The sequence below is a fragment of the Dermochelys coriacea genome, chromosome 4, assembly GCF_009764565.3.
Source record: "Dermochelys coriacea isolate rDerCor1 chromosome 4, rDerCor1.pri.v4, whole genome shotgun sequence".
Classification (NCBI taxonomy): Eukaryota; Metazoa; Chordata; order Testudines; family Dermochelyidae; genus Dermochelys; species Dermochelys coriacea.
This window is the reverse complement of record NC_050071.1, coordinates 139,351,504-139,370,640: the sequence shown is the minus strand read 5'-3', so window position 1 is coordinate 139,370,640 and position 19,137 is coordinate 139,351,504. Positions and strand designations below refer to the sequence as shown.

Below are 19,137 nucleotides of genomic sequence, written 5' to 3'. Positions count from 1 at the left end.
GATTAATTATTACTTTTTGTTTTCTTAAAATCAGCTATCAAATGAAGACACTACACATTCAAGATGTGAATTTTCTTGGTTTTGAATTTTACAGGATATAGTGTCAAAAGATGGGAGAGGAAATTCTGGAAGTGTTAGTTGCACTTCTTAGATTATTTTTTTAAAATTGGCATGCAGCCAAGAAACTAACACTTTAAATAGCAAAATACACTTTATAAACTCTTCCCATGTGCCCAACCCAAACTGCAGAGATGACAAAAACTTGATACTTTGTTAAAAAGCTTTTCAAGGGATGTGGAACAGAGCTGATTTTAAGACTCCGTGGTCCTAGATATAAGCACTACACACCATTTTTACAGCTATTTGTGATCTCAGTAAGCAGATTGGTGGATTCAAACACATGAATTCTATCTCTTTGAGTAAATACCAAGTGCCTCCACCATAATCTTTCAATTTGACATAGATAATGTTAACCACAAATGAAGGTTATTACTATAAATATTTCATTAAGAGTATGATGAAAGAATTGCAGGTTATCTCCTGAAGTGAAGTAGCTGTTGATGGCAAAGACATAGCCCATGTAGTGTCTATTTCTGCCTCACTTTGAAGCTTCCTTCTGTAAGAGGTTGCAAAAGAACAGAATCTGGCAGACCTAAAATGGCTTTATGCTGCAATGAGTTTTTCTGAGTATGGAAGCATTGAGAGTTCCAGAAGAGTAGATTGTGTCTTGCTGTCTGACTTGAATCTTTTGTATTTACAAAAAGAACCTCTTGTCCTCCAAAGTTTAATTAGCGTAGGTATCCAGTGGAGGGCTTTCTTTTGTTCTAGACTATTACCCCTTTACTTGAGCTCGTTACAGGTTTGATGAAGTTGATAAATGGTATCACTGCTGTGCATTTTGGTAAAATGCACCAAATACAAATCCTGCCCTAAAAAGCTTATGATGTGTTCTAAAGGCACAACCCAGAAATACAACAATAACTCATGTTTAATACTGTACCTTTTCTAAGTATATACCAATCTTTTACTAATTAACTCAGTGTAATACCAGTTAGACGAAATAGAACAGAAAATAGTCCCTGAAACAAGAAAGCTTCATAAAATTAGTTTTCCAAAAGTGCTTAGAGGCAGGGAGACCACTTAGTAAACATGACTTGGAAGGCTATTCCAGGCCATGGGATAGCATAAAAGAAGTCTTGAAGATGGGTCAGGGTGGTGACGCCATGTTAAGCCTAATAGTAGGCAATGTTCAAATGACTGGGAGTCTTCAACTTGACACAAACGTTATGCTTGTGTTGGGGCTCGATTTAGATTATTGATTAGATGTCAGATACGCAGTCTCAATCAGTGCTATTACAGAAAAGGTTAATACTTCATTCAATCCTGGGAGCAGGTTTGCAAGTGACACTTTCTGTTCCAAAGTGATTATAAAAACTACCTGCTATATTAGCTATTTACCACAAACTAAAATCGCTAATTATTACAGACCTTTCTTATCTGACCTAGTTTCTTCCTCCTGTTTTCCAGGATGTAGACACCTATGCCGATTACTTCTAGCACCTTATCTAGTTAAAGACACCTGTATTGATTATCCCAATTATCCTAGCACATTTTTTTGTATTTTGCATCACTTCTGAGAGCTTCTGCATATGAAACAAGGGTTACATGTTGTTCACTTGCTAATAAGATTTCACAGTGAAGCTTCTGTTCAATGAAAAGCATGCTTGAATTTGATTCATAGTTAGTATAAATGCAAAGAATAGAAAGCCTTCTAGAAATAGATAGTATTGGGTAACTGTTGGTAGAGAGCATCCATTTGTACCATAATCTTTAACATTAAGATTTCTTCTTTAATTTTCCAGATTCCTTTTTCCTAAATTTCTGGATCAGTGTTCACAAGGTAATTAAACTTTGTTTCTTTAGGAAATGATGCAGAACAAAACCTGTCAATACCCGGGCTTTAAATGTTGCCTAAACCAAGGATTTCTGACTTTTTCAGCCTAAGGGCCAAACATTATTTTTGCAAAACAGTCAAGAGGCCGATATCAATACTTTGAGGTACATTCTTTGTCCTGAATAGCTGCTTTCGATGCCTCTCTCTCCCCAACAGATAGCTTGGGAGGGAGGAATGGCTGGAGAACAATGCATTCCAGCGATCCGCAAATGGAGTGTGGTCCCTAGGGCGCTGTCGTCAGCCAGCACAATGTAGACCAATCTCCTGGCTGCTGTAACCTGGACTGATGGAGAATCAAAATGCTAAAACTAACTGTTAGTTCTCGGTTTCTACTAATGTCCTTCTCTCCTGGACCTCAGTGAACAGAAGGGGGGTCGTCAGCCTTTCCTGGGCACCCCGTAGGGTAAGGCAGAGTCAGGCATGCTCTCGTAGCCTAGAGCAATTTAGAGCTAGCCTCTTTTTCCTCCTTTGTGATGCAACAGGTGGGGGGCAGTGGGGAAGCAGATCAGAGCACATGTGAGCTGTGCAGTGGAAGGTGTCTTCCCACTTCCTTCCTTCCCACCCTGAGCCCCTCTTCACCCCTCACACCCTCCAACTTCCTGCCGCAAAAAGGAATGATTCAGATGCTTCAGTTTAAAAAGCAGAGCATGGCTCATAGACTAGGTTCCCTCTAAGCTGCATGGTTGCTCAGCTGCTCATTAAGCCCCGTGCAGGGGCTCAGGGCTGGGGCTGGGAGACCCCTTCCCTGCTGGCCCCAGCACAGACCTGTCCCGGCTGGGGGAGAGGTGCCCCTCCCTTGGCCAGGCCCAAGTCTGCTAAAGCTGCTACGGCCAGGGAGAGGCACCTCTCAACCGGTCCCAAGCTGCTGGGGGAAGTCCTCTCTCCGCACCGCACCCCCGTGGCAGCCTGCACCCCAAACCCCTCATCCCTGGCTCCACCCCAGAGCCCGCACCCACAGCCAGAGACCTCAGTCTCCCACACCCCAACCCTCTGCCTCAGCTCTGAGACCCCTCCCATGCTCCAAACCCCTCGACCCCACCCCCACCACATTAATTTTGTTAGGTGCATCAAAATGGAAGTGATGTGTCACACATCACCTCCATATTGATACACATAACAAAATTCATTCCGCATGTGGATGTAAAAAATTAGTGGGAACACTGCTCATGGATCACCTTTTTTAATTCATAATCAAAGGACTTGTCTTCACTACCAGTGTAAGTCAACCTAAGGTATACTACTCCAGCTATGTGAACAACATAGCTTGAGTCAATGTATATTAGGTTGATTTACCCTAGCATCTTCACTGTGCTGCGTTAATGGGAGATGCCCTCCAGTCCACTTACCTTAATCTTCTCAGGGCGGTAGAATAACAGGGTCGACTGGAGAGTGCTCTGATGTCGAGTTAGTGGGACTTCACTAGACTTGTTAAATTGACACCCGTTGCATTGATTTGCAGCAGTGTTGATCTAAATAAGAAATACTCTGCTTTAATACAGTATTAAGGTTTGGTTCTACTCTGAATAGTGATTAAAAATGGCACCACGTTCAAAAGATCTGGTTGTGGTGGTATTCAGTCACATCTGTTTGCTTTGAAACAAAAACATGTGTTTACTACTATTTTCTCTGTTCACAATGGGAGGCCAGAACTGCTGTGGTTATGAGTTCTGTCCCTTCTCATGTCTCGTCAAGCAAATAGTTATGTAAGTTCCAAATGGGAGACTAAATTCAGTAATACCACCTGTGCAATCCCATTGAAAACTATAGTGGTACCTATTAAACGTGTTGAGAATAATGGTGTTGCATAAATTATAACTGTTTTTCTAAGTGAAAAGAGATTTTTTTTTTTTGCCAGCCTGCAAATTCAACCTGAGATCTGAAAGTCAGTCTCTGTTCTTACAGATCATGAATGGTAGGAAAGATTCTGCAGACCATTTTCTGCCTTCAGTTACGCCTGTGGAGTTTCACTTTAGCTCAGTGGTTTGAGCATTGGCCTGCTAAACCTAGGGTTGTGAGTTCAATCCTTGAGGAGGCCATTTAGGGATCTGGGGCAAAAATTGGGGGATTGGTCCTGCTTTGAGCAGGGGGTTGGACTAGATGATCTCCTGAGGTCCTTTCCAACCCTGATATTCTATGATTCTATGAAATGTCCTTCACTCTGGCCTTGACATATACAGTCTGTCCTATTCATATCTATTCAGAATGTTGCTGCAAAGTTCATTTTCCCAGTCTGTTGCTTTGACCATGTCACCCCTCTTTTTGCATCCCTTCACTAGTTGCCTTCTCAGTTGCATCGAACATAAGCTGATTTTATTCACGTAAAAGGTCCTTTACAGTCGACTTATCTTTCCCCTTCTTAGCTCTCAGTTGCTGTTGAGTCGATGAAGTGAGCTGTAGCTCACGAAAGCTTATGCTCAAATAAATTTGTTAGTCTCTAAGGTGCCACAAGTACTCCTTTTCTTTTTGCGAATACAGACTAACATGGCTGCTACTCTGAAACCTGTTGAGTTGTGGACACTCTGATCAGCCCATGATGCCAGCCTCTACTGCCCACTCGTTTAAATTCTCAAATAAATACCTTCATGCTTCCTCTCTTGCTTGAGGAACGCTCTGTAAACATCTGCCAAACTACTTCATTATTTGCTTTCAAATCCCTCCCCAAAGCTTTCCTTTGCCATGATGTCTACAAAAACTTGACAGAGGTTAAGCTGCTGGTGTGCTGTGACCATTGCCTATCATCAATATTGTCTCACTGTTTCCTTGTATTCCTCGATCTGTCACTTGCTTTTAAGCTCTTTGGGCCAGGGACTGTTTTTGTTCTGTTTGTACAGTACCTTATTCAGTGAGGTTGTGATCTATGACTTGGGCTCCTAGGGGTTACAGTAATACAAACAATAACTGGGGACAAACAGTTGTTCTTGTAGCTGTCTTGATGTAGAATTCTGTTATGCTTGTGTCATAATAGACTACAGCATCCTCCCCAAGTATGTTCGCTCTTCAGTGCTGAGAAATAGTAGCAAAAACATTATTTTAATCACAAAAGTAAACCGAAGTGACTCGGGACTCTCAAAGGAAGCAAATCTGAGTAAGAATGGGATGATGACCATTGTGGAAAGTATTATGATGCCATTATATAAATCTGTGGGTTTTTAATTCATCTGAGATGCAATGTTCAGTGCTGAATTGCAGAATTAAAGAGAATACAGAAAGGAGCAACAAGAATTAGGGACATGGGAAAATTCTGGTATAAAGATTGAGAAGATTGGGATTGTGTAATTTAGAGATGAGATGAATAGGAAGGGATATAGTCAAAGTATATAAAATAATGATACTGAGAAGCTAGAGTCAGAACTTCTATTACCTCTGTTTGTTAGCATAAGAACAAAGAGACACTTAATGAAATTAAAAAGTGGAAAATTCAGAATTGATGATAAAAAATCAATATGGTGCATAATTAGATTGTGGAACTCATTGCCACATGACGTTAAGACCACTAAGTCAGCAAGATTCAAAGAGGGATTGAACATTATGGATAATGAGAAGATCCAGAGTTGTTTATAAAAATATTTAAAAGGGGGGGGGGGGGGAAATTGGAGGAATACAAACCTCATGCTTCAAGCCATTCTATCAGGAGTAAGGAGGAGACTCTCCTGGTGGTAATTACCCAAAATCTGCTTGCTGCAGGGTTTCTTGCACCTTCCTCAGAAGCATCTGCTTGAACGGTCATTGTCTGAGACAATATACTGAACTAGATGGACCGGGGCCTAATCCAATAGGGCAAAAGTCGATGTTCTGAAGAAGTTGCCATTTTCACATTATTTTTCAGAGGAAAAACTGCACATTTTAAAATAAGGAAATCTGAACACTAAATATAATCAGAGCTGAGTTTCGACTGAGGTGGTGTTCTGTTGTCTTTAGGATTTGCGTGCCTCTGATGTCCCACGTTTTTTCCTCCTTTGTATTGACCCTATTTGGCTAATCTTTCATGAAAACTCCTGTTTTAGGCATCAGTAGGCACAATAGCTTGATCTATTAACCTTTATTACTATTACTAGATGTACAGGTTTTTTCCATAGTCTAATCTCTGTATTTAATGGATATGTGTTGCTATTATAAAATCATATTATTTAACATGTTTGATACTGTCACAGGAATTGAGTAACAGGTCTGGTCAGAAGTGGATTGGTAGAACTGTGATGGGAAATTTACCCAGCAGCTGGCAATACTATGTAGATCTTTAAACAGTTCTATTTCAGTTCCTTCCTTTCATAAGCTTTTAAAAATTGCCCAAACTCTTTGACATAAGAGCAACCAATACTGGGTCAGACCATTGGTCCATCTAGCCCAGTATCCTGTCTTCCGACAGTAGCCGATGCCTGATATTCAGAGGGAATGAACAGAACAGGCAGTCATTGAGTGATCCATCTCATGTCTTCCATTCCCAGCTTCTGGCTGTCTGAGACTAGGGGCACTCAGACCATGGGATTGCATCCCTGACCATCTTGGCTAGTAGCCATTGATGGACTTATTCTCCATGAACTTACCTAATTCTTTTTTGAACCCCGATATAGTTTTGGCCTTCATATGGCTATTTGTAGGAGGTGTCAGTTAGAGGGCTTTTAACTTCCCTGATATCTGTTTGAAGACTATTGCAGCAAAACATGATACATCCTGCAAATTCTTAGTATGTGCAGGCGACAGCTTTGAGTTAGAAAGTTGAGGAAACAACGAGGGGGTCTTCCATTCTGGATCTGGTTTTGACCAACAGTGATGAATTAGTTGCGAATGTGAAGGTGGTCGGGAACTTGGGAGGAAGTGATAATGATCTGATAGTATTCAAGATCCTATGGAAAGAACATGTGAGAACAGCAAAACAAGGACAATGGACTTCAGACAGGTGGATTTCACCCGACTCAGAGAAAGAGTAAGCAAGTTCCCATGGAAAGACCAATTAGGAAGAAAAGAAGTTGAAGGGGGATGGCAGTTCTTAAAAGATGGAATGCTAGAGGCTCATCATCAAACTATTCCAACACAGAGGAAAGATGTGCAGCCACACTGGCCTCCTGTGGCTCTTCTCAAGTTGCTTTTCAGCAATCTAAAAACCAAAAGGGATACACACAAGAAATGAAAGGAGGCATGTCACCAAGGAAGTATACCTGGGAATAGCCCGAATGTTTAGGGACAAAATCAGGAAAGTCAAGGTGAAGAATGAGTTACAGCTGGCAAAAAATGTTAGACACAACAGGAAGAGGTTCTTCAAATATGTCAGACAAAAAAAGAAAGGATGGTATGGATCCACTGCTCAGTGGAGAAGGTGAGCTGGTAACAGAAGATAATAGGAAGGCATGCAAGTCGTGGGAGGTGGTAGTACTTCTCTAATCGGCGCTGTTTAGGCCTTCGTTGGAATACTGTGTCCAGTTGTGGTCATCAGTATATAAGAAGGATGTAGAGAAACTGGAAAGGATCCAGAGGCAAGCGACAAAGATGATCATAGGGATGGAATGCAAGCCACACGAGATAAGGCTGAAGGAACTAGGTATGTTTAGTTTGGAAAAGAGGAGATTAAGGGGGAACATGATAGCAGTCTTCAGATACTTGAAAGGCTACCTTAAAAAGATGGAGAAAAGTTGTTCTCTTTTGCTACAGAAGGCAGGAGAAGAGGCAATGGGTTCAAACTACAGCATAGCAGATTTAGGTGAAGTCTTAAGAAAAACTTCTAACAGTAGAACAGTGGACAATGAAATAGACTATCTTGGGCAGTTGTGGAAGGTTCTTCACTGGAGATTTTCAAAAGGAGGCTGAATAGCCATCTGTCTTGGATGGGTAGATACAACAAATCCTACACCTTGACAGAGAGTTAGACTTGATGATCCTTGTGGTCCCTTCTAATCCTATGATTAACATCATCCCCTGGCAATGAGTTCCACAGGTTGACTATGTGTTGTCTGAAGAAGTACTTCCTTATGTTTGTTTTAAACCTGCTTGTTAACTTCGTTGGGTGACCCCTGATTCTTGTATTTATGTGCAGGAGTAAATAACACTTCCATATTCCATTTCTCCATGCCATTCATGATTTTATACACCTGTATCAATCCCCCTTTAGTCATCTCTTTTCCAACCTGAAGGGTCCCAGTCTTTCCTCATATGGAAGCTGTTTCATACACTGTAATTTTTTTGTTGCCCTTCTCTGTACCTTTTTCAATTCTTACATTTTTTGAGATGGAGTGACCAGAACTGCATGCAGTATTTATGATGTGGAAGTACCATTGATTTATGTAGTGGCATTGATATTTTTTCATCTTATCTATCACTTTCCTAATGGTTCATAACATTGTTAGCTTTCTTGACTATCTTCGCACATTGAGTGGATGTTTTCAGAGAACTATCTACAGTGACTCCAAGATCTTTCTTGATTGGTTACACTAATTTAGAGTCCATCATTTTGTATGTATAGTTGGGATTATGTTTTCCAGTGCGTGTTACTTTGCATCTATCAACATTGAAATTCATCTGCCGTTTTGTGAGATTCCTTTGTAATCCTTCACAGTTGGCTTCAGCCTTAACTCTGAGTAATTTTTATATCCTCTGCAAACTTCGCTACCTCATCCCTCTTTTCCAGATCATCTATGAATATTGTGACAGGGTCAAGCTAGATGGCTGCAGGAGTGTGATAGAAGGTAGATATATTAGCCCCAGATTAAGCAGGTCCCTTTCGCCTGTCAGGGTTCCTTCCCCACTCTGAACTCTAGAGTACAGATGTGGGGACCCACATGAAAGACCCCCTAAGCTTATTCTTACCAGCTTAGGTTAAAAACTTCCCCAAGGTACAAACTTTGCCTTGTCCTTGAACAGTATGCTGCCACTACCAAACATTTTAAACAAAGAACAGGGAAAGAGATCATTTGGAGACATCTTCCCCCAAAATATCCCCCCTAGCCCTACACACCCCCTTTCCTGGGGAGGCTTGAGAATAATATCCTAACCAATTGGTTACAAAATCATCAGAGACCCAAACCACTGGATCTTGGCACAATGGAAAAATCAGTCAGGTTTTTAAAAGAAGGATTTTATTTAAAAAAAAAAAAAGGTAAAAATCATTTCCGTAAAATCAAGATGGAAAATACTTTACAGGGTATTCAGATTCAAAACACAGAGGATCCCCCTCTGGGCAAAACCTTAAAGTTACAGAAAACAGGAATAAACCTCCCTCTTAACACAAGGAAAATTCACATAAAACAAAAGATAAACTAATCCCCCTTGCCTGGTTTACCTATACTGGTTGCAATATTGGAGACTTGGATTAGGCTGGGTTGGAGAAGATGAATTTCTGTCTGGCCTCTCTGTCCCAAAAGAACAACCACGTAAACAAAGAGCACAAACAAAAGCCTTCTCCCCCCACAAGATTTGAAAGTATCTTGTCCCCTTATTGGTCCTCTGCGTCAGGTGCCAGCCAGATTAGCTGAGCTTCTTAACCCTTTACAGGTAACAGGATGTTGCCTCTGGCCAGGAGGGCTTTTATAGCACTGTATACAGAAAGGTGGTTACCCTTCCCTATATATTTATGGCACCTGAGTAAGATAATGGGCTGTTCCAGAACAATCAGGAAGTTGCTGGACCCAATTGAGGCAGTCTAATTAGGACACCTGGAGCAAATTAAGAAGCTGCTAGAATCAATTAGAACAGGCAAGCTAATCTGGGCACCTGGTTTAAAAAGGACCTTACTTCAGTTAGTGAGATGCGTGTGAGGAGCTGAGAGTGAGAAGGCGTTCTGCTGGAGGATTGAGGAGTACAAGTGTTATCAGACATCAGGAGGAAGGTCCTGTGGTGAGGATAAAGAAGGTGCTGGGAGGAGGCCATGGGAAAATAGCCCAGGGAATTGTAGCTATTACAGGAGACGCTGTAGACAGCTGCAATCCACAGGGCCTTGGGCTGGAACCTGGAGTAGAGGGCGAGCCCGGGTTCCCTCCATTCTCCCCATCTCCCTATTTGATATAAGAGGAGTTGACCCGGACTGTGGGCCCCACCAGAGGGGAAGATCTCTGGCCTGTCCCCTGACCCACTTGGTCATTTATTGCTACCCTCTGTTTCCTGTCTTTTAATCAATTACTGACCCATGAGAAGGACCTTCCCTCTTCTGTGACTTAGCTTCAAAACGTTTAGTGAGGGACCTTGTCAAAAGGATTTCTGAAAGTGAAAGTACACTATATCCACTGGATCACCCATGTCTGCATGCTTGTTGATCCCCTCAATGAATTCTGATGGATTGGTGGGGCATGATTTCCATTTACAAAAGCCATGTTGACTCTTTCCCCCAACAAATCGTGTTCATCTATGTGTCTGATAATTCTGTTCTTTACTATACTATAGTTTCAACCAGTTTGACTGGTACTGAAGTTAGGCTTACTGGCCTGTAATTGCCAGGATTGCCTCTAGAGCCTTTTTTAAAAAATTGGTGTTATCTTAGCTATCCTCCAGTCATTTGGTACAGAAGGTGATTTAAGTGATAAGTTATATACCACACTTAATATTTCTGCAATTTCATATTTCAGTTCCTTCAGAACTCCTGGGTAAATAGCATCTGGTCCTGGCGACATTTTACTGTTTAATTTATCAATTTGTTCCAAAACCACCTCTAATGACAGCTCAGTCTGGGACAATTCCTCAGATTTGTCAACTAAAAAGAATGGCTCAGGTATGGGAATCTCTCTCACATCCTGTGCAGTGAAATCCAATGCAAAGAATTGATTTAGTTTCTCTGCAATGGCTATATCTTCCCTGAGTGCTCCTTTAGCACCTTGATCATCCAGTGGCCCCACTGATTGTTTGGCAGGCTTCCTACTTCTGAAATTCTTTTACTGTTAATTTGAGTCTTTTTTGCTAGTCTCCATCCATTCCCTCCATACACTTCTGCAATCCCCTTTTGCTTCCAAATTATTCTCTGCAACAGTTCAGTCTAGGTAATCTCTCTTCTGCATGGACAAGGAATGCTCCAAATATCATCTTCTAACATCCTAGATATCCATTTTGTTTAAAGTTGCTATTTTTTTTTGCTGAGGACAAAACAGAATCATTATCACTGTGAAGCATAGGTTTGTGAGTTTCCGCTACTGTTTCCGAACTTCGTTATCTAATGCGCTATTCTCAGAGCTGTGCACATTCCTGATAACCTCATCAGTTAGGCAGGTGTATAAATAAAGAGAGTAAACAAACTGAAGCCCTTTTGGAAACACAGATTTTAGAAACAGAAGAGGGAGGGGAGAGGGTGATTCAAATACTAAAAGGTCAAAATCGTTAAGGAGTGAAATTGTGTATTTAATCATCTCCTAGTTTTCATTTCACAAACCCCCGCCCCCACTTCACCTCCTCCCTAGCTTTTTCTCCTTCATCTCAACTTTATGGTCTGCCAGTTTAATATAGGGCCTAATTTTGCAAATTCTTACTTCCGTGGGTAAAGATACTGGTATATGTGCCTGCATGAGTAGACCTTAATTAGCTCCCTAGATCTGCATGGGACTGTACAGACAAATGCGAGATGGTCACTGCCATAAAAATAATTCTAAATAGGCAAATGCAGGAGTTGGGGGGAGGAGAAGGAATTATGAGGAGACTTCTTCTCATCTTCTTTATTAATGCATAGTGTATTTGCTTCCTGTTTCTGGTTTGGCTGATACCATTTTAACCATTGCCTTCCTGCTTATTTCTTTTTAATTTTGTTTTTAATCCTTGCCAATTTTTTCATTCTTTTCAATCCTGATGGTAGTTATGTCTGTAATGCTGGTTTGAGGTGCATACCTATTGTGCTGTCACTTACACACAATAGTAAGCTAAATATATGGTTGATTCGTTTTCAGTCAAAATTATGAATTAGCAATGTAAAGCATCAATATGCAGGTAATCCATTTGGTGGCGCCTATTAAATGGGGAAATTTTTTTTAAAAGAAAATATCCAACATGTGCCCTTACAAACCAAGTTGTAGTTGTTGGGCGTACTTCTTACCTTTCAGGTCATTTGTGTGATCCACATCCTAACTTGTAAGTGTGTCTCTGAGTTTGTTTGAAGTGCTCTGTGCTGGCTGTTCAGCCTCTCAATCCCAGTTTCAGTATCTGACAATGAAGATGCTTTTGAAATTAATCTAAGAACCTTTTAAGATAAAGGTATTAGAAGACCCAATTCTGACCTTTACAGTACCTCCCACCATAAGTATTTCTATCTTAAATGGTTTTCTCTTGGAAGTACCCTCTATTTTGTCTCATGTTAGTGTCCATGGCATAGGGGAAATACCTGAAATGGTTTATAAATTGGTCTCGGGACATGGGGGAATTTTCAAGCTCAGTACTACAGCCTGGGAGTTACTAGGGATCTTGCACCCTGTGCTCCCCCATCCCTTGAGTGAGGTATTAGACAGAAGTTTCTTCAGGGTAATTCTGCTCGGAAATTAATGGTTCCTGTGGTACTTTAAGAAAAGAGAAGGGGGGGTAACACCAATATGCCAACCAACATGTTTTCCATTAATAAAATGGGTTCTGGTGCCTAAGGCTTATTGACGATAGAAGCTAGTATTTTATTTCTGCTTCTCTTCAGAAGGCATTTGCAACAACAGCAGCTGGTTCCCATTTAACTTGTAATTTGTCTCCAGGCTGTACTTGTTCACCAGGTGTAAAAGGGCATCTTCAATATTCAAATCCAGGACAGTTGCTGTAGATGAAAATTGTAACTGTTGTTTAGCCCTGAGTCTGGGAGAACAGATAGCCTCATGATTTTAAAGAGGGAATTTCTCTTTATGGAAGCATCAGCTGAAGTCTGTTACTTTTCTCCAAGGTTAGACTCAAGGAAGTTAGGTGTCTCACTAGTATTTTTCCAGCTGTTATCCTCATTTATGGCATCTTGTGGAACTATCATGGAGTGGAATGCAAACTTGGTATCTAAAAGAACCGTTTTGAAAATGGAAAGGAAAAATATTTTCTATTTTTGTCTCTAAAAGTGACAATTGTCTGACTGTCCGAAATCTCAGCTCTAAAATGGTATGATAAATGTATGTGTATTGAGCTTGTCATGAGGCTTAAATGTTCATTTTTCTTTAAGTCCAATTTTATTAAATTGGCTTTTTCCTTCTCTTTTATTTCTTTTAAATTGGTTCTTGCGCTGACTGATCAAACTTGGCTTCTGTTCAGTGATATCACTTGATCTTTAAAAATCTGAAGGATTCCTGCTGCCTGTTGCTGGAGGAAGAGTTGTATTTAGAAAAATCTCCCCCTGCAACTGTGGAGCTGCACCATACCAATAATTTCAGTGTTTTAAGAGTTCCTGAGTCACAGGAGTCCAAAGATTCAGATTCCTACCCCTACATCCTCCCAATAGTAGGCAACTATCTAGATGGATTGATGTACTCCCTGGAAAACCTCTGTGTACCCCCAGGGGTACGTGTATTCCTGGTTGAGGAGAACAGGTATAGATTAGCACTTTCACTTGTATAGGGGATGATAGATCTCTTTGAAATTTCTCATGGAAGTAAGCCTTTCCTTTGCTGCATCAAAAGTAGTATCAATTCTTTGTCTTCAGAGCACTTCACAAGATTGAGCCCCAGAGCTTCATTGTGAGGGAGGTAAATATCCCAATTTTACAGATGGGGAAGCTGAGTTAGAGTGGCCAAGTAAATTGCACAGGGGCATACAGTCAGTAAGAGACCTGAGATTAGAACTCCACAGTTCCAAGTCAGAATGACTAGGATACAATATCTTTCACAGAGTAATGTTCTTTAAGTGATTTGGTTGAAATCCTAAATTGAAACCCTCAATTTTATGTAGTATAGGAGACTAACAATATCTCTGAACATTGATGAGGAACACTGGTTATGTATCACTTTCTGCCTTGTCCCTCCAAAACTTTTTTCACTAAAGACCACCACTGCAAAGGGGTGAATATTTTAAAGTTGTGATTTTTTTTAACCGCTTGTAAGACCAGTGAGGAATATTGGTATTCAGTGTTTTGAGACTTGTATAACAATAAAATATGAGCTGCATGATGACATTAGTAGCTTTGGTATGACTTAATTGCTGTTATCCAGTTATTAATTGGCTTCTCTAAGGTGGAAATACCTAGCAATGGTTACTCTCCCTTTAAGAACAGAGTTTTTTCTCCTCTAACCTTCTCTTCTTTTTGAGTATCAAACGACTGTATTCTAGTTGGACTGTACACACAATATTCACAAACAAATGCTTGCTTACGTGCATAACTTCACACAAGTCAGTAAAGTTAAGCGCATGCTGAAGTGCTTCTGGGGTGGGGGGCCCAAAGTGGAATAATCTTATTTCCTAAATATGCTATTCCCTCTTTCTAACTGCAACCTATGTCATGTCTCTTTCAGGTTGCAAGATTGTTGGAGTTCAGGGAATTATTTTCTATATATTTGTATAATGCCTGATGCAACTGACAACCCTTCCCCCCCACCATCGCCTCCTTGGCCCCTAGAAGATACTGCAATATAAATGTTTAATATTTAAATCTGTTGATTATTCCACATAACTTGCTCAAAATGCTATCGGCTTTAGATTTTCTCATTTTTAATAAGCTTTCCTTATTGGGGTGAGATGCAAACAAATATAAATTACTTTTGATAAACTGAGTAGTCAATTGCTTGACAATACTTTGATTCGTTATGAACTATATTCGAGAGGCGAAATATCCAGTGTCAGTCAGGTTTATTGTTCTCGGCTAATAATATCGCATAGGGAAAAGGTTCTATCTATGATACCAGTCGCCAGGAAACTGTCTCATGCAACGACATTATATTCACTTTATACAGGAGGAGCACTCCCGCAGTTGCACGTTTCACCTGGTGTTAGTTTTATGATGATGTTTTTTTTTTACAGGTTACACATCTCTTTACATGTCACTAAATTCCAACCCATTAGTTTGTCCCAGTTCCCTAACTAGATGTTCAGGTCCTTCTTTATCTTTGTTTTATATACTAGCATTCCAGATACTGGTCTGTGAAGGTACTTCACTAGCTTGTACTAAGACATAGGAAACTGGTCAAAATCCAGATTAAATTTGTTCTATCTGTTTATCCCAGATATTTACTTCAGCAAATTAAAAGTGTTATGGGATACTTAGCATAAAGTGAACAGGATTATGGTATAGGCCAGTTTAGTCTGTATCGCTGTTAAAATATTTGTGCTTAATGTTATTGGTGCTTCTTCATATACATGGAGCAGTGTATTTATGTATATGCTAGCCAGCATATACTGGTCAACAGTTACAACCTGGAAAAATATTTTTGCTGTACTACTTAACCAGCATATGTTTGTTGTTGTTCTCCACCATTGCAGACATTATTTGAGTGAACTGTTCCCCAATTTCTTCATGCAGGACTGGTGAGCAATGTGGTCTTTACAAGTCATACTACAGAGCAGAGACACCCACTCCTTGTACAACTCCAGAGCCTCATACGAGCAGCAAATCCTGCTGTTTCATTTATCTTGGCAGAAAATGGCCTCGTAACTAGGTAATACTAGCTGAAGTTTCTAGTTCTTTGTGATTTCCAAGTTGCTGTTCTAAAAATGGAAAACATTCTCTTACAAGAAAAGCTGATCATCTTTGACTTTTACCTATAAATAGAAAGTGGACTTAGTACATAAACTAGAAAAATGCTTATTTTTCTTAGTGATTACTTCTTTGATAACAGGATACCTCATCTGTTCTTGGAATTTTGACATTTTAAGAATGTCATCTACACTTCAACCAGATGTTCTGATACAGCATGATTCACGAAGGATTTAAGTGTCAAAGGAATACATTAAATGGCCATAAGCTACAAATAATACAGTATGATTTAGGAAAAGTTAAGGTTTAAAATGCGTGTAGCTTTTCATTTGCAGAGTAATTTTCATGTTCGGTTTTACTTTATATAGCAGTGCAGGTAAGATTCTATTTCTACAGATTGTAGGTTTATATTAATATTTGTTCCATTAGAGCCCAGTTGTGCAACCTCTACGCACATTGAGTGGCATGGATGAGTAAACCCACTCAACTTTAATGGGACCAAAGTCAATGAGTAAGTCCTACTCAATATCAGTAAAAGTTGAATTGAGGATCCGATGAAGTTCTTAAAGGGCTTTTTTGCTGTTATATATTTATATTTACTTGTATCCTAGTTGCAAATAGAAAATTAGTTGAGTAGAGAATTCCTTTCTTTTTAAACAAAAACTTTTAATGTTTGGAAAATAGAGAATATTTTAATGTACCATAAATAGTAAACGTATCATTATTTTACTGCAGTCTGACTAGCACATCCTAATTTATGTAAATGGTTTACAGATAAATGACCATTGTTACTGTGTTCTGTAAATTAAAAATCTCAATATTTATCTTTTTAATAGGAATGAGGATATTGAGCTTATTCTCTCTGAAAGCAGTTTTTCAAATCCTCCGATGATGAGAGCTCGATATTTAATGTATCCTGGCTGGCAAGTATCTTAGTTGAGAAATAATAAAAAAGCATTTTTTAATTAACATGAAGGATTTTAAAAGCCCCACTAGCTTATATTTTCAAAACAATTCATACCTGTGGACCAATGACTTTTTAAATCTTTTTTTTTTTTTTAAGAGCCTGTGAGTAGTCTTTTTAAGTCCACTAGTGCCATCTTTTGCCTACTTACGATCCTCTTCTGTTGCCACTTAAAGGGGTGGCAAAATTGCTGTTAATTTCAAAAAGAAAAGGAGTACGTGTGGCACCTTAGAAACTAAAAAATTTATTTGAGCATAAGCTTTTGTGAGCTACAGCTCACTTCATCAGATGCATTCGGTGGAAAATACAGTGGGCTCATGAATTTGATAATTTCCACTCTATACGGCTAAATTCAGTGCCTTGCATAATGACAGATTTCAGAGTAGCAGCCTTGTATTTTCCACCAAATGCATCCGATGAAGTGAGCTGTAGCTCACGAAAGCTTATGCTCAAATAAATTTTAGTCTCTAAGGTGCCACAAGTTCTCCTTTTCTTTTTGCGAATACAGACTAACACGGCTGCTACTCTGAAACCTGTTAATTTCAATGAGAGCAAGAGCAAGCCCTGTGAGAATGAGGAGTAGGTCAGTACTGACTTGAAGTAAATTCAGTCTGACAGCTGTTCAGCCTAAATGAAATGATCTAGTGGTATCGTTTCAGTTACTAGCAAACAGTTATCCCCAGTGAAATATCAGCCTTCTTGATTGGCAGCCTCGGCGGAGGCCAAGGACAGAAAATGCATGGAAACAAAACTCTGTTCTAACACCTAGTGGTATCTTCTACAGTTCAGGGTTGCAACATATTGCTGGGGATGATATGTTGCTGCTGCTGTCTGTGCCGTATCTGTGTGGCAAATAGAAGACTTTGTTCTCCAGAACTGCCAGCCTGGCACCTGTCCCAAATCTTGACCAATTGTTTTCTAGTTAAGTTTAGAGCATTAGAGGCACAGTGCGCAGCATTTAAACAAACATACCTGGTCAGTCCAGAACAGCTTCTTGTTCAGAATTAATTACACCTTGACCCCAAACTGGGTTTGAGAGAGGTTTCTTCAGTAAACCGTCATGGAGTAAGGGTAAGGCTTCTTTTAGATCCCATATCGCTCCAAAGGGAATAGGATTGGGTTGGAGAAGAAACTGTTTCAAACCTCTTGACACTGGAATTCTGTCTCTTAATGTAGTGCACATAGGGAGGGAAAAGTGCTAACAGCAGGAACTTCATAGAAGTGGTTCCTGATATCGGTCATGATACAAAATTACGTATATAATAGTTGGTGTTGGTGCTGCTTTGAGCAGGGGATTGGACTAGATGATCTCCTGAGGTCGCTTACAACCCTAATATTCTATGATTCTAATTCTTACCTTGTTTACCGTTTGTATTTCTCTTCTTACATGCAATGAATTTAGCAATCTCTTCCTGAAAGCTCCTCTGTTGTTAAAATAACAAATATTTTTCATTTTTAGAAACCTATTAGATAAAGCATGATAATGGAGACTTGCAGGAACTTTGATTGCTCACATGAAGTCTGGGGAAACAAAATCAAAAATATCTTTGGCAAATAAAGTTGATTTCCCTTTTTTCCTTTTTTGTTAAAAAGGTATGATGGTAAGTTTGGAGCTGGTTCTGTCTTCCCACCAATGGTTCAGATCTGTGTGTGGTTTAGCCGTCCTCTGGAAAAAACACGATTTGTGACCAAATGTAAAGGTAAAAATGGATTTTGGTGACTTTAAGATTTAAAATATTGTGGGTGTTTAGTTAGGGAGACCCTGTGCTATGCTAATCATGAATAATGTGAAATTTTTATCTAGAATATAATTTCTCCTCAAAGTTCTTCATATGCTATGTATTTAGACTTTTTTGTCTATTCTGGAAACTTAAAAACACTCATGACCTTGTTTAAATAAGTGTAAGCTTTTAATATTGAATCTAACATTTAGTATGCAGTCAAACTACTTGAGGGTAATTATCCTATACACTTCAATACTTAGAAGCTTTTTCTAAGTTGAAATAAACACTTTTATCTTCTGTTTTCTTGTGTTAAAGTATAGCTACCTTGTAACTTTATATATAATCATTCCTTGCAATGATTACAAAATCAGATCACTTCCAGAGTGAAAATGTGCTTTTAGAGTAGAAATAATGTCTTTCCTTCTGTCACTTTAAAACTTGTTGTTCTGAGAATCTTCTTTCTCTCAATTATGTGAGAGGGATACATTTTTATTGTAAGTACCCTTCGAGTATATATCCTTTTCTCCCCCACAGGGAAGAGAAGTTAAAAGTAGTGTGGGCTTCAAGGGACGTAGCATAGCAAATAGTGTGAAGTGGGTTACTTAGAGATCGGGACTCTAACCTTCCACTGGTAGCCAAGGTGCTCTGTGCTGAATGAGCTGAACCAGGGAAGAGAAAAATAAGTTGAATAACCTGTTTTTATTTTTATTTCATACAGCAATTAAGTCATCAGTTAAATCAAGTCCTTTTTCTGGAAACATATACCACATTTTGGGCAAAGTTAAGTTTTCAGGTAACTGTAATGTACTTTGTATGCATAGTTTTGAGATTACACTTGTTGTTTTCACCTACTCCCAGGATGCTAAAATATATAATTTGTAGTTGTTTGGTTCCTAAAAGAACTATACCCATCTATGCACATGTGCTACCTGTTAAAATAACTGAGGTGAGT

The 19,137-nt window shown here is 39.5% G+C and overlaps 1 protein-coding gene across 1 annotated transcript in view; it reads left to right on the top strand.

Moving 5' to 3' along the window:
• Positions 1-19,137, top strand: part of DNAAF9 (dynein axonemal assembly factor 9) — a 136,489-nt gene that overhangs the window by 104,618 nt on the left and 12,734 nt on the right. The window contains exons 29-33 of the mRNA XM_038398852.2: positions 1,863-1,900; positions 15,324-15,459; positions 16,334-16,420; positions 18,055-18,161; positions 18,904-18,978. Of these exons, the coding sequence (XP_038254780.1) occupies positions 1,863-1,900; positions 15,324-15,459; positions 16,334-16,420; positions 18,055-18,161; positions 18,904-18,978 (443 nt within the window). The remainder of the gene's footprint in view (positions 1-1,862; positions 1,901-15,323; positions 15,460-16,333; positions 16,421-18,054; positions 18,162-18,903; positions 18,979-19,137) is intronic.